At 48.0% G+C, this 13,957-nt stretch overlaps 1 protein-coding gene and 1 long non-coding RNA gene across 6 annotated transcripts in view; both read right to left on the bottom strand.

Moving 5' to 3' along the window:
- Positions 1–1,943: 1,943 nt before the first annotated feature.
- LOC109315180 (myosin-10-like) overlaps positions 1,944–13,957 on the bottom strand; it is a 26,885-nt gene continuing 14,871 nt past the window's right edge. For all 5 annotated transcript variants that reach the window (XM_019542773.1, XM_019542777.1, XM_019542774.1 and 2 more), the window contains one exon: positions 1,944–2,130. In XM_019542773.1, the coding sequence (XP_019398318.1) occupies positions 1,963–2,130 (168 nt within the window). In that variant the 3' untranslated portion in view covers positions 1,944–1,962. The remainder of the gene's footprint in view (positions 2,131–13,957) is intronic.
- LOC109315181 overlaps positions 10,050–13,957 on the bottom strand; it is an 8,436-nt gene continuing 4,528 nt past the window's right edge. The window contains exon 3 of the long non-coding RNA XR_002102455.1: positions 10,050–10,060. This is a non-coding gene — a long non-coding RNA (uncharacterized LOC109315181). The remainder of the gene's footprint in view (positions 10,061–13,957) is intronic.

The following is a 13,957-nucleotide window of genomic DNA, read 5'->3' as shown; positions in this document are numbered from 1 at the left end:
TAAAACACAACACATTAAAAGGTGCAGATCAAGCAACAGAATTGCCAACTCTGCAAGTACAATTTATTCTTCTGTATTCAACTGAGCACATGGCACGTTCATAATCTGCACTGTGGACCAAGACTTCTTTCTTACGTTAAAGTTTGGGTTTTGGCCATTTCATGGCTCAGAGCCTCTTGTACCATAAAGATAATTGATAGCAAAAGCCTTGGATTTCCATGCAAAGTGGCCAGCACTCAAATCACCCCCATATACTGCCAACAGGCAGAATAATTTTGAGTCTAAAATCTCTAGTGGCCTGGTCCGTTGCATTAAAAAAGACTCTTTGATCTTCCATTAGGATGGCTAAAATGTCTTTACTCTTTAGCAGGGGCAAACTTACCTGGGGCCCCAAACCAGATGTGGACTGGACTGCTAGGGAATGGTGTTACAAGGTCTCCAGAGGGGGAACTGAGGGGCACACCCTACTGGAAGCCTTGCAACCTGTATACAGCAGTCCCTAACCACAGCTCCCTAGAGGCCGAGGCAGTCAATCTGCCAGGTTAGCTAGCCATGCGCTGCAAATTAAAACCCACACCTACAGCCCCTCTGAGCTTCACACATGGGTTTTAAAGGGGTTGGTGTCAGCAGGCCAGGATGAGGGAGAGGCTCTCAAAGATCCTGGCAGGCAAGGAACCCAGGATCACAAAGCCCCACATGCTGTTTTTAGATTCCACAGCACACAGAAACCCTCGGATTGCAGAAGATTTTCCAGGATACTGAGGTCCCAGTACACTGACCTTAAAATCAAATGTGCAGCACATGCAGTTTTTTAGCCTCTCAGTGCCCTATGCTGTTTTCAGACTTCCTAGTGCAGAAACCCACAGGTTTGCAGCTGCTGACTGTGGGGGATGGAGTCTACTGACTCCCCCAACCAGCACTTGCAAGCCTATCCCTAGGTCAACTGACTGGGACTGGGGGCCCAATCCCAGCATGCCATGAAATGAACATATACTCATACTGTTTGTTAAACAGAAACCTTGCACTTGGAAAATATTTAAATGCCTGGACTTTAATTCTTGCTTTCGCCCTGACAATGAAATCACGAAGAAGGCATAGCATAAAATGAGAAGTCCATTGGCCAACAATACTTCCCATATCTTTCTGAAAGGAACAAACAAAAAATAGTTCCGTATTGATAGTGGAAGAAAGGAACAAAACAAAATCTTTCTGAACTTTCCCCTCAATTTAAATTTTGGGCCTATCAATTTTACTTCAAAACCATACGTATTACAGACACTTCCTACTTTCTCAAAACACCCTATTACCTTTTAAATGATGGAACAAACCAACAGTTTTCAAACTGTTCAAGCCTCCAAGACAAACAAAGAAGTGTCTAATCTTCAGACCACTGAGCAAGAGGCAGCTACTGTTTCAGGCTCTCTACAAAACTCAAACAAGCATCGGATGCGTCTCCCCATTTTCATAGCTTAATTAGCAAGATCTACAGACTTTGGGCCAGGGACAGCACAGACCTTGGCTAGCTTCTACTTACAGCCAGATACACCAGCAGGAACGTTTAGGTACAGGATTGGACTTCAGTGTCTATCATACTCTGGACAGAACCTAAACTGACATGATTAAACTTTTATGTCATCAAAAACTTTGACATCAGTTCAGTTTTTGAGTCACATGGGCCAGATGGGTGAAGCCAGATACAGTACACAGGGTGGGTACAGCAGGCCCCGACCCCAAACCGGCTATGTCGTGCTTAAGGAATTTGAAAAAGACCAGTGCAGTCAGACTCGTAAAACACCCGGTGTGTAAAAAGGAAGCATCTCAAGGTTCCAAATGCCAAAGCATCTGTGTCCCTAAAGCTGGAAGATTCCCACATTTAGAAGACAACAGTGCTGCAATTTTACAAGGTGACAATGACATGCCTATGCTCAGATGCAAACCATTTCAATTTTTTGTAAACCAAAATTAGTTCTTACCTTGCAACATGCATCTATACGCAGACTCAGATATTGCATAAATGTGCGGTGGCATTTCATGGCGTTTCTTCCCTCTGTACATCTCAATAATGTTTTCTGAATAAATTGGAAGGTTCTTGTAAGGATTTATGACAACGCAGAACAGTCCTGAATAGGTCTAAAAGGAGACAGACAACATATCAGCACTTAGGAAAATTTAGTCAAAGAAGAAATATCTAACCATCTAAATCAGAAATGCACTATTAAAAAGGGAGAAAAAGCGGTAAGGAAAGGTCTTTCTTTTCCCCCCCCAATTGTGAGCTATTTGTGTAACATTCTTGAACATTAAACCTAAAACTTACACCTCAACATATTAATTACTTTAAAATATTGTTTTTTTACTTCTCTTAAATGTCACATATAGTTTAAGCATCAAATAACAGAGTTTGGAGTATTTGACTGTCTCCTAAAATGCAGCTATCTGAATTTCTGCAGTTTTCAAAACCAAAAAAAGGACACCGCATTAGCACACTAAAACCACAAAGCAACTATTTAATTTTGACTCTTCCCCAAACTTGGACAGCCAGCAATTTTGGGAAAAGAGAGGTGTACAATTTCTTTCTTTGAAAGGAAAGACATTTTTGTATCAAACTTGTAAAACTTATGAATATTTAGCTGCTCAGGTGCAATCTAAGCATGCGGATACTCAAAGTTATCAAATACAGGATAATCACGTAGACACTTTGAATTGTGTTGTTTATCCTGCTACCAGTGTAGGAGGGGAGAAAAAAAAAAAAGTGTATGCTGTATGCCAGTGGTCTCCAACCTTAAGGTGAAGATCACTTTTTGAAGTAAAGGGGCAATTCAGGATCTACTGCCTCCCCCACCACCCAGCAGGTCAGTCTGTAGGGGAGGGTAAATCAAGGTCCCCCACAGTGAGGGAAGGAGCAGGGCAAGGGTGAGTGGGGTCCCAGCCAGGCTGGCCTGGGGAGGGTTGGAGCCTGGGTGTCTCATACAGCCAATGCTGGGGGGGGGGCCCTGTCAGTGCATGCACCCTGGCAGAAGCCCAGGGAGCATGTGCACCCCCCAATTTGTGCACGGGGTGAAGTAGCTGCCACTGTGCACTGAGCTGTGCACCCCGAGCTACAGCAGGGCTCAGGGTGCAAAGCCCAGTGCACAGTGGCAGCTGCCTCACCCCAAGAACAGACTGACGGGGGCACATACCCCCCAGGCCTCCTCCAGGGTGTGTATACCTGAATGGGACAGCCAGGCTCCAATCAGCCTCCCCCAGCCTGGCCAGGGCCCCACTCACCCAGTAGCAGGGGAACAGAGGGGGATCGTCCCACTCACCCAGCCCAGCCCTGGAAACAGGGGACATGGCTCAGCCCAGCCACATGCACCCCGCTGCTCCCAGACTGTGTCCTGGCCGCTCCCCACATGCGTTCTGCTGCTCCCAATCATGGAGCCTCTGACAGTAGATCTTAGTCTGAGGATACTGTCAGGGGCTCCCGAATTGACTGATTGGTGGCCACTGCTGTACCCTCTTTCTTCAGGACATTTCCAAATGGCCACACTTTTGAAAAGACTTCAAAATGAATAGATCTGTATCAAGGTCTCAACAGTTGGCCTTTGTCATAGATGGGAAAGTCAATTGATAGTCACTGTAAGAAAAAGTGGTCAAACTCCCCTGGCAAAGCAAGCTATATTCCATAACGAGTTGTTTTGTAGGTAAGGATACAAAAATAATTTTCAACCAAGATTCCCCAGCTAATGTTGGGCAAATTTTGAAGTGAGTGAGAAAAGACAAACTGAATCACTTACTACATTTAGCACTGCTCAGGAGAAGCAGCCTACTCTTCCCCAACCATTACATGTTCTCTCTTCCTCCTACACAGGTGTTTCTTCTTCTTCTTCCCATATACTTGTATACAGCCAGTCCAACTTACAATGTTTTGCACTTGCAACATTTATAAAATCGACACTGTTTCAACTTTATGATGTCAGTTTTAATTATACAACACTTGATCTGCTGCAATGCCACATCAGCGAACAAGTTTGCTGCGCCACTCATCTCCCTGGAGAACATTTGTCCAAACTTCCTTGGACACTTTCTTTAAGAAAGCAGACAAAACTCCAGGGAAAAAAAAACAAAAAAAACCCCACAAAACTGCAGCCAAGGCTCCTGAGAAGACTCCAGCCAAAAACCCTTCAAGAAGTCCAACCAAGAGCCTTTCAAAATGTCCAAAGTCACCTCAGAAAAGTCCTTCTAAATCAATATGATTGCTATTTACAATATAAATACATTAATGTAGCTATATTACTCATCTATAATTGATAGAGGACAAAATTTGGGGGTATTTTTGGTGAAAATAAGGCATCAGGCTTTGGTTCAGGAACAAATCCCTCATTTATAACATTGCTTCTTATGAGAAAACTGGTTCCGAGTTGCGTTTCAACTTAAGACGCGGTTTTCAGGAACCAATTGTGTCGTTAAGTCTGAAAACTGCCTGTACCTCCTCCTGTATCTTCCTTCTGCATTTCCTTCTTATCAAAATACTCACGTTCCTGAAGGCCACACATCCATACCCATTCTATTCTAAAGCCTGGAGTAGGATTCAAGAGCTAATGTAGACACTGAAGCATCAATTGTGTTTTAGTGGCAATACTCTAAAGAGGGGTTTGAAATACCTGGAGTTTACAGAAAGCATGATACAAGATGTTTACACTGTTCACATCTGGAAGGTTCTCTCCGCCATAAGATTTAGGGTTTTTCAGGGCTTTTTTATTTGTTTGATTCTGGGTTTTAGAGAATGAGTTCATCATGAAAGTCATGAGTAGATTATGCCAACTAGGGCATATTTGATACATTGGTCCTACAAAAAGAAAATAAAGTAATGCAAGCTGAAATACCCCCCCATGCAGGAATTAACTAAAAATAATATTATAGGAAGGAAAACAGAAAAAGTGCAAGCAAGACTGTCCACTTTTTTACTTAGCTCACTAACAGAGATTATCAATTAAAGATCTGTTATAGCAAGCCAAAAGGTTAAACTCACCAAAAAGAGGTAAATATTAAACTTTAAAAATATTTTTATGGGTATCTATATTGCTTTCAGGAAATTTCCCTTCCAAGCCTGAGTGTCTAATTCCAAGTAAGTAGTTATCAACTTCAGTTAGCAAGTTTTCAGAGAGAAGGGACGGTATCTTTGCTTGTGATATTACCTTTCAGGATTCATTGCTTGAAATATCAGTGCTAGCCTTAAGTTACTTTCACTGGGCTAAGAGAACATCAGTCAAAAAACACTTTTTTATACTGATATACTAAGGAGCTTCTGAATCAGAGAAGGGGTTGGCAACCGTTTGCCAGCATAGGCTGCTCTTTGCTACCCAGCCCTGACCACAGCGCACAAGTTTTATGATTGTATAAGTATTTCCTTGTTAATATTAGAAACTTATATGCTTAACAAAAATTTGCTAATTAGCAAAGTTTTAAGACTCCATTAGAATCAAGATAGAAGTGTCAGAGTTCTTAGCAAACTACAGGATGCAGTATCCCTCCATCACTCGTCTCTAGTATACTTTTCGATAAGTTAACCACTCATATATGTTAGCATTACCCTCACTTCTGCAAGCACAAGGGCTACATACTAGGGATGTAAATATTATTTTTTTTTAAATTATGTTTAACATCCTCCAATTACTTTGGTTAAAAGGTTAACCGATAGCTCATACTTAGTTTAGTGACCTCCAGCAGGAACAGGAACAGCCCCAGCCATCTTCACCATGCTCCCAACACTGTTGGCCCCAGGCCACTGGTGGGGAGCCATAGGCAGGGGGCGGCAGGTGCAACTGAGTCACTAGGGAGCACTGTCCAATTAAAGAACCATGGCTTCCCCTCATACCCACAGGCAGGACTGGGGCTGGGGATCTCTCCTGTGCACAGATCCCGCTGACACAGAGAGTGAGAGGTGCTGGGCCTTCCTGCCACAGCAGCGAGACTCCTGGTCATGCAGTGGCGGGGCCAGGGCAAGGGCAGAGGAACAGGCTCCCTGCACATCCCATCATGCTTGTGCCACTGTGGCCAAACCTAGAAGCTCACCCCAGGGGGGCAGTCTCCGCTGGGTGCACGCGTCCTTCCCCCTCCCACCTGTGGCACTGGGGCCACACAGGGCTTGGGCCAGCCACGAGGCAGGGCTGAGATACAGCTGAAGCAGACAGTGCTGGGTTTGAGGGGTTGCCACTAGCCTCTCATGCAGCAAGTGCAGCCCCAAGGAGTTCCTGGGGAGTGGCAGTGCAGCAGAGATCCCAGGGGGAGTGTTAAGGCTACAATAGTGGCCTCCCACCCTCACAGCACTCTCCTACCTCAACTCCCCCTGCCCATGCTGGAGACTACTACAAGAGCATAAGTTCAGTTGCCATCCTTTAAAATAGGTACATTGTATCATCCTCCCATTCACCACTCTCAGCCCAGAGTTTGGGGGGGGGTGGCCAGCCAGCATCTCTCACCTACGCAAGACCAGGCTACTAGCCTCTGTTTGAGAATTTGCAGGCATAGCATCTATAGGAGCTGAGAGCTGCTCTACCTCAACTGGCAGGAGCTCAGGCAGAAGCACTCCCCTGGCCTCACAGATATTGTGCAGCATACAGAGACCACAAACTGGGGCATGCTGAACTCACTGGCATTTACACATGTCCTTAGGCACCCCCAGCAAGCCTCAAGATGGCTAAATGCACATTCCACAGCCAGCTTCTGAGCTGGTAATTAAATAGTTCCTTCTGGGCATCCAGTGAAAGTCTTCAGCCTGGGATGTAGTGGAAAAAACTCTGCTCCGTCACTTCAGGGATGAGGGAGCTCCTAAATATCCTGACATTGTGTGCCCTGCCATGGTGCAAGAAACAGCCATGGTGGTCCCACAACTGCCTGAAGCATGAGTGAAGAGTCACCCTTCCAGTTAATGAATTCATAGCTATAATGCGATGGTAGACACAGCACCACTGATGGCCCCAGTGCAGTTGGGGAACCCCAAGCTGGCAACTCTCGTCTATGACCTCCGGTGGGTTGGCAAGGTATACGATACGCAGGCCCATCATGTGTTGAATCACCAGGCATACCTTCTGCACTGCCTCTCTAGCCATTAACTTGCCCATGCCAAAATGGTTTGCCAGAGACTGGAGGCGGTCTGGGGTTGCCACCTTTCAAGGAGAAGCATATAGCAATCACTATATGGCTAAAGACACCACTGTCAGCTGTATGTGTGGTGCGGGGAACTTGTCTATCTACGCAAAAGTGCCCCTGAACATGCCAAAGTTTGTGTGCCACTGCTCATCCCAGGTGGCCACAATGATCCATTTCCACTAGTTGCTGGCTCATCTCCTTGGTCAAGAAATGCAGTCTCACAGTCTGAAGCTCCTCCCACATCTACTTGGCCATTTCTGCTTCATTTTGCTCATGAGTTCATAATGCTGGGCCAGCAAGGTCTGCAAAGGGACAGTCATGCACAAATCAATAATCAACCAATGAGGGTGGAAGGTCTGGATCACAGTCAGTAGTTTCAGCAAAAATGCAGTTGAAATATAGCCGGGTGGTCAGAGGCACAAGCTGCGCAGTGAAATAGCCAATATCCCTCCCAGAAAAATTGCCACCCACCCACAATTTGAGCAACCAATGGATGCTTTGCTCAGTGCTGGCAGAGTTAGGGGAACCTGTGTGGCATGAGTATTCTGCCACCTGCTGGCAGAACTGTGGTGGCCCATTCAGTCACCCTTAAAACTGGCTTGGAGGGCTGATGTGTAGACAGGCTGATCCTATGACTGGGACAAGTAACTGCACAACTAGTATCACAGCAAAATATGCTGCCTGTTTGCAGCTTTAGAGGCTAGCTTGTTTAGAAGAGGCATAATACACTTTCATAATTAACAGCCTATGGCCCTATGCCAGGGGCAGGCAATTATTTCAGGTGGAGGGCCACTTACCAAGTTGTGGCAAGCTGTCAAGGGCCGCATGGGAAGCCCCCCCCCCACTTGACAGGTGCCCCTTGACCCCTGCCCCTTGGTCACCATCAGCTTGTAACCCACCCCTGCTGCTAGCATGGGCCCCGCAACAACACCAGGCTCACCTGCTGGGGCTGTGCCACAGTGACAGCAGCTGCGGCCCCCACCGCTTGTTGCGCTGGGTGGTGTTTGCTGTTGCTACCAGCCCAGAGCTCGCGTGCTGGGCAGCAGAGAGGCAGCGGTGGCAAGCACTGCCCAGCACAGAAAGTGGGGGCTGCAGCTGCTGCCGCCCTAGTGCAGCCCTCACGGATGAGCCTGGAGCCATATGAGACCAAGTTACAAGCTAGTGTTACAGGGCCCTGCTGTTGAAGGAGCCCTTCAGGGCTTCCCCTGGATCCCTGCTGTTGGTTCTTGTCACCTTTGACAGGAACCAGGTACAGATAAATTAATTAATTTTTTTATTTAATTTTATTTTTTTAGGGGCCTCGCAGGCCAGATAGAATGGCCTCATGGGCCGAATGCGGCCCACAGGCTATATTGTGCCCACCCCTGCCCTATGCCATCAGATGTTCATCAATAGTAAAAAGCTTATGCCCTTCTGAACAAGTTAGTCTTCAAGGTGCAAGTGTGCTCGTCTGAAGTCAGGCAGAAGGCTGAACTACCTCTTTACCCAAGGAGTCAGAATGAAAACCACTGTGCAATCTTAAGTCTTATTGGCTACAGCTCCAAAGCAAATTTAACAGAGTCTGTTAAAATTATAAATGCCTGTATGTAAAGCCAAACAAAGATTTTGGTTCAACCTAAGATTAAAAATTTAATTTCAAAACAGGCATTGGATTGTTGTACAATTTGGATTGTACAAAGTTTTGTTTTGCTGAAGAACAGGATATAAGCAGTATCAGTCGAGAGAGATCAGGAATGCTAGAATGTACTCTCTCTTGGCAAAGTTCCAGAGACAAACACCAAAGCAGTGCTATGATAGAGGCTTGTTTTACAAAAGTCTCCTTCAAGACACTAATTGTGGAGCTTGAATGCTTCCAGATGCTTACAAGTCTTTAGCCAGCAGTATATCATTTAGTAATTTGGATTTTGTTATACTATCCAATGATGGAGCACTAAGGTTCTTGGCGCACAGTTAACTGGCAACCGTGTTATATTTTACATAGCAATCTTGCCAATAAAGAGGTACTTTCTAAATAATCTGTAACCAAATATATTCAGAGTTCATTATACCATTACCCCATAGCATGGGAGTTTATATTCTGACAGTGCATTGCCTTTTAGTGCCATAGGGTTAAGAAAAAGAACATGAACAAGTTTAAAGAGTCCTAACCTTTTCGTTGGCTGTCTGTGGTGTTCAGCTATATAAAAACTATACAGTATAAAATTTCAACTTTGGTGGGTCTAAATTGCTGACTTGAAAAAAGAAAACCAAACCAACCCCACTTCTGGCTTTGATATAAACCAGGGGTGGGCAAAATATGGCCTGCAGGCCGGATCTGGCCTATGGGGCCCCTAAAAAAATTTAGAAAATTAATATTAATCTGCCCTTGGTTCAGGGCAGGAGAGGACCCTGGGGAAAAGCTGAGCATGGGGGGAGAAACAGTGGCCCGCGTGGGGCTGCGAGCAGCTGCAGCAGGGAGCGTTGGCCATGGGGCGGGTGAGGGGCCGCTTTTCCCCACGCCCTGAGCTCAGCTTTTCCCTGGGCTCCTTCCCTGCCCCTTCCTGGCACGGAGGTTAGAGGCCCTTCCCTGCCCCATGGCCAGCATGCTCTGCTGTAGCCACTTGCAGCCTGCGTGGGATTGCCTGTTCCTGCTCCAGACAGCCCCACGTGGGCTGCGAGTGCCTGCAGCAAGGAGTGCCAGCCAAGGGGTAGGTGAAGGGACACTTTGCCCCATGCTCTGCATCAGCTTCTTCCCTGCCAACAAGCACGGAGTCAGGGCTCTGTGCTGCCCCCTACCTGTACCACGGGGCGGGGGGGGCACTGTGAGCAAGTGAGCAGGTGCAGGAGCCAGTGGGAGCATGGGGCCTGCACTGGTGTCCCAGGCCCAGGGCTGGCAGGGCCCAGAGCAGGGTGGCAGGAGTGCAGGGCCCCAGCCAGCAGGGCCTCTATGGAGCTGGGCCAGCTCCCCCCTTTCCCTGCTGGTGCAGCCCAGCCTGGCTCCACCAACCCCTACCAGCCTGTGCCCTGCTTTGGGCCCAATTTGTCAGGCCCTGGGACATTGGTCCCAAAGATGGTGATAGGGGGCGAGGCACCTGTCAAGGGCAGGGCTACTCATGCAGCCCTCGACAGCCTGCCAAAACTGGGTAAACAGCACTCCACCTGAAATAACTGCCCTCCTCTGGTATAAACCTTGGAGTTCCCATAGCCCCCCCGCCCCACCTCCCAGTAAAGCTGGTACACTATAAACACAAAAGAGCAGAAATCTAGTATTATTGTGCTGTCATCCAAGTTGCTCTCTCATTGCAACATGACAAATGCAAGCCAGATGGTTCTTTAAATGCCATTGTATAGAGTGTGCTAGGCAAACAGTTAATTTTGATGTCTGTAACATACTAAACAGGCTTGAGCAACCAAAGCATCTTGATTGAAAGGCTTAAACATTTATCCACAATTCTTCTGTTAGGAGCAAAACATTTCAGATTCACCTCATTACAATCTATAATTAGATTGTGGTAGCACCCAAGGCTTCCATTCCATTAGTTATGGTACAATGCAATTAAAATCTAGTTTCTGGCCCACTGCACAGAAACATCCTATTATCATTTTGCTATAACATTACCTTTCAGACATGGGACTTTGTGGCTGAAGGAAAGGCACCTGTAGGTCAGCATACTGTGCTATACAAGACAGACCTCCTGTTCCAAATTATTTAAAAAAAAAAAAGTATTGATTTTGACATTCACTCTTCTTTTGCAATTATACTCAAAGGTCAATGACACTTTCTGAGCCTGCTTCTGATCCATTTTTAGCCACAATTTATTTCTCCTTGTGCAGCCTTTCCTCTAAACTTGATACAGTTGTCTTATGAGCTCAAGCCTTATGGAAGTTGAGACAAGTTTCCTATATTTTATCTAACAGTTCACTTATAGAAATAATGTTCAAAGAGCTTACGAAAATACTTGACCAAGCAAGATGGCTCCTCAACCAACTGGCTGCTATACAGATTTTTCATTGCAGTACCTTAAATTGATGCACTGATTCATCACTCCATAAACTGCCCATAGAGCATAAGTTTTTCAAATTATCTGCTGAGGGAAGAGCAACAGGGGTATGTAATGGTGGGTGTGTGCTATAGACCACCAGATGAGGAGGTAACTAGCCAAATGCCCTACACTTTCTCAGGAAGAATTAGAAGGTTTTCTCCTGCTTGTGCTTCATCCAGGTCACCCATTATCCCACTTAACTGAGCAAGGAGATGCCAGAACCAGTATCATTGTCTCTGCTTGTACCAGTGAGGTCTGCCCAGGGAAGACTGCTCACAGTCAAGGCTTCCACCCAGATCCTGATTTGGTGCTGTGGAGACTGCAGCTTGCAGGTTCCTTCCAGTGACAGCCAGGTGGGTGAGTGCCTGTGATGTGAACAGTGCCTCCCGGTGGTGTCCCTTAGGAACCAGGCAAGAGCTACTGGAAGATGTGGCAAAGCTCCAAAGCATCCTCTACCAAGACAACTTCAAACTGGGGGTACGCATATCCCTGGGGGTACTTGGAAAGGTCCCAGGAGGGTACATAGCAGTAGCAAAGAGAAGTTGTGTTACTTGAGAAGTGGCGGCCACCATCCATCATTCCGCAATGCAGTTCCCCTGTGCCCAAGTACCCCCACTTCTCCATGCCACTGGGTTCACGCCTGGCTGGCCAGGCAGGAGGGGGGTGTTGCTGATGGCCTACTGGACAAAGGTGGTGGTGCAGAGAAGCAGGGGTACCTGGGAAACAGCGGCATGGGGGGGGGGGGGGCCGGGGCCTGCTGCTGCTGCTGCTGCCGCCGCCATTCATCACTCCATACCACTGCCGCCCAGCGCTGCGTACCACTTTCCTGTGCTCAAGTATCCCCGCTTCTCCATGCCACCAGCTTCATGGCTGGCCAGCTGGCAGGACCTCTGCTGCCGCATGCTGGGGGCGTGGGGGGGGAAGGGGTGGGGAGCTCGCACATGGTGGCTGTCCACATCTATACTCAGCGCTGCCACCACACACCACGGGAGGAGGGTGTGCTGACATCTGGCTGGACACAAAGCTGGCGGCACAGAGGAGTGGGTATACTTAGACGTGGGAAAGCAGCGCCCAGCAGTGACAGTGCATAGGTGGCGGTAGCAGGCATCTGCAAGCTCGCCATGCTGCCGGCTTCGGCTGGCCGTCTGTCAGCACTGCCCTCCCACCCCCTGAAGGTCTGTGTCCAGAAGGAGTACCCTGCTTAAAAAAAAAAGGTTGAAAACCCTGCTATAGAGGAAAGACTGCCAGAGGCAGCACTAGAGAAGGAAGAGGATGTAGACTCCCAGGAAGGTGAGAACTGGAAGCTTGTGACTTCTGGCAGCAAGCAGAAGTCTTCACATCAGTGGTTTGCCTAGAGAACAGATATGGCAACAGAACAGGAGAAGCACAATCTGTTGGTGGAAGAGGCCAGGCCAGGCAATGCATAGCCAAGGTTGGAAGGATTGAGACTACTGCTACCAAGAGGAAGCAACATGTGGTGGTATTTGGAAACTCCCTTTTACAAGGAACAGAGAAATCCATCTGCAGCTCAACCTGTTGTCTTGGGAAGTCTGATGCTTGCCTGGATCCAAGAAATCATGGAAGGATTACTGAGACTTATCGGGCCCTCTGACTACTACCCCATGCTTAGTGTTCCGCATTTTCAGTTTTTACCAATTTTCACTGATAAATACCCTGATTTTTTTTTAACTGAAGTTATTTGTTTTTTACTGATTTATACTCATTTTTCAGTTCACTCAATTTTACCGGGTAGTCAAATCCCTGTTATCTGGAATTTTACTAACTGGAATTTCAGTGGTGGGATGCTCATGGCACTTTCTTCCCTGGCTGCATTCATACCCCCCCCCACTGCTGCTGGTATGCCCTGGTGCTTGTGGGGGAAGGGAGTGGTGCACAGCTGGACAGGGAGATGGGGGGGGGCACTACCCCAGCACCTCCCAGCCTACCTGGGATCAGAGCCAGGAGCCCTGCACCTGGGTGGAGGGGCCGGGCGCAGAACCCACTGCAGGGGAGTAGGACTGGGCTCTCCTGCCTGTCCCCACAGTGGGGCTCGCAACTCGCGGTGCCCAGGGCATGGCACAGCCCAGCGGCTGCAGGCGTCAGCCACTCTCAGGGCTGCTGCAGCATGGGACGGGGCGAATGCGGACAAGCTGTGCCATGACCTGTGCCCTCCGGGGCTCTACTTGTTCCCACTCACCCGGGCCCCTGCTACAGCGGCTCTGGAAGCAGCTGACACCAGCTGCAAAAGGAACTGTAAGTGCATGCAGGGCATGACTCTTGCTGCTACATGCACCCTGGGAGGGCTTCGGGCTGGGCCAGGCTCTTCCCAGGGGGTGCGTGCCCTTGGATCTGTGTGCAAGATGAGAGGAGCCTGCCACTGCAGTCTGGGGCAACACCAGGCACCAAGTGGTGTTCGGAGCAGGCAGCAGCCTGCTCTGGTCCTGCACGAAGATCCCTGGGAAGAGCCCAGCGCAGCCCTCCCAGGACGCGTGCAGCAGCAAGAGCTGCGCCCCTCCGTCCTGTGCCCACTGACAGTTCCCACCTGCTGCAACCCCAGGAGCAGCCGCTAGACTGTGTTGCACCCCTCCCCCTGCCCCCTTTTCTAGTCTCAGCCTTACTCCCTCTCTCACCCTCATGGGAACGTATTATTTTCCCCAATTTAAACTGATTTTTTCTCTCTTCCTTTTATCCTGATTTCAACCCAATTTTTATGTTTGGAAGATAAACCCCAAAAAATTCTGGAGTGGTGCCAGAGGACTGGAAGAGGGCCAATGTGGTCCCCATCTTCAAAAAAGGGAGGAAGGACT

This window comes from Crocodylus porosus, unplaced genomic scaffold (assembly GCF_001723895.1).
Source record: "Crocodylus porosus isolate Cpor-Errol unplaced genomic scaffold, CroPor_comp1, whole genome shotgun sequence".
NCBI lineage: Eukaryota > Metazoa > Chordata > Crocodylia > Crocodylidae > Crocodylus > Crocodylus porosus.
The sequence above is the reverse complement of the archived record's forward strand: the minus strand, read 5'-3'. Positions and strand labels throughout refer to the sequence as shown.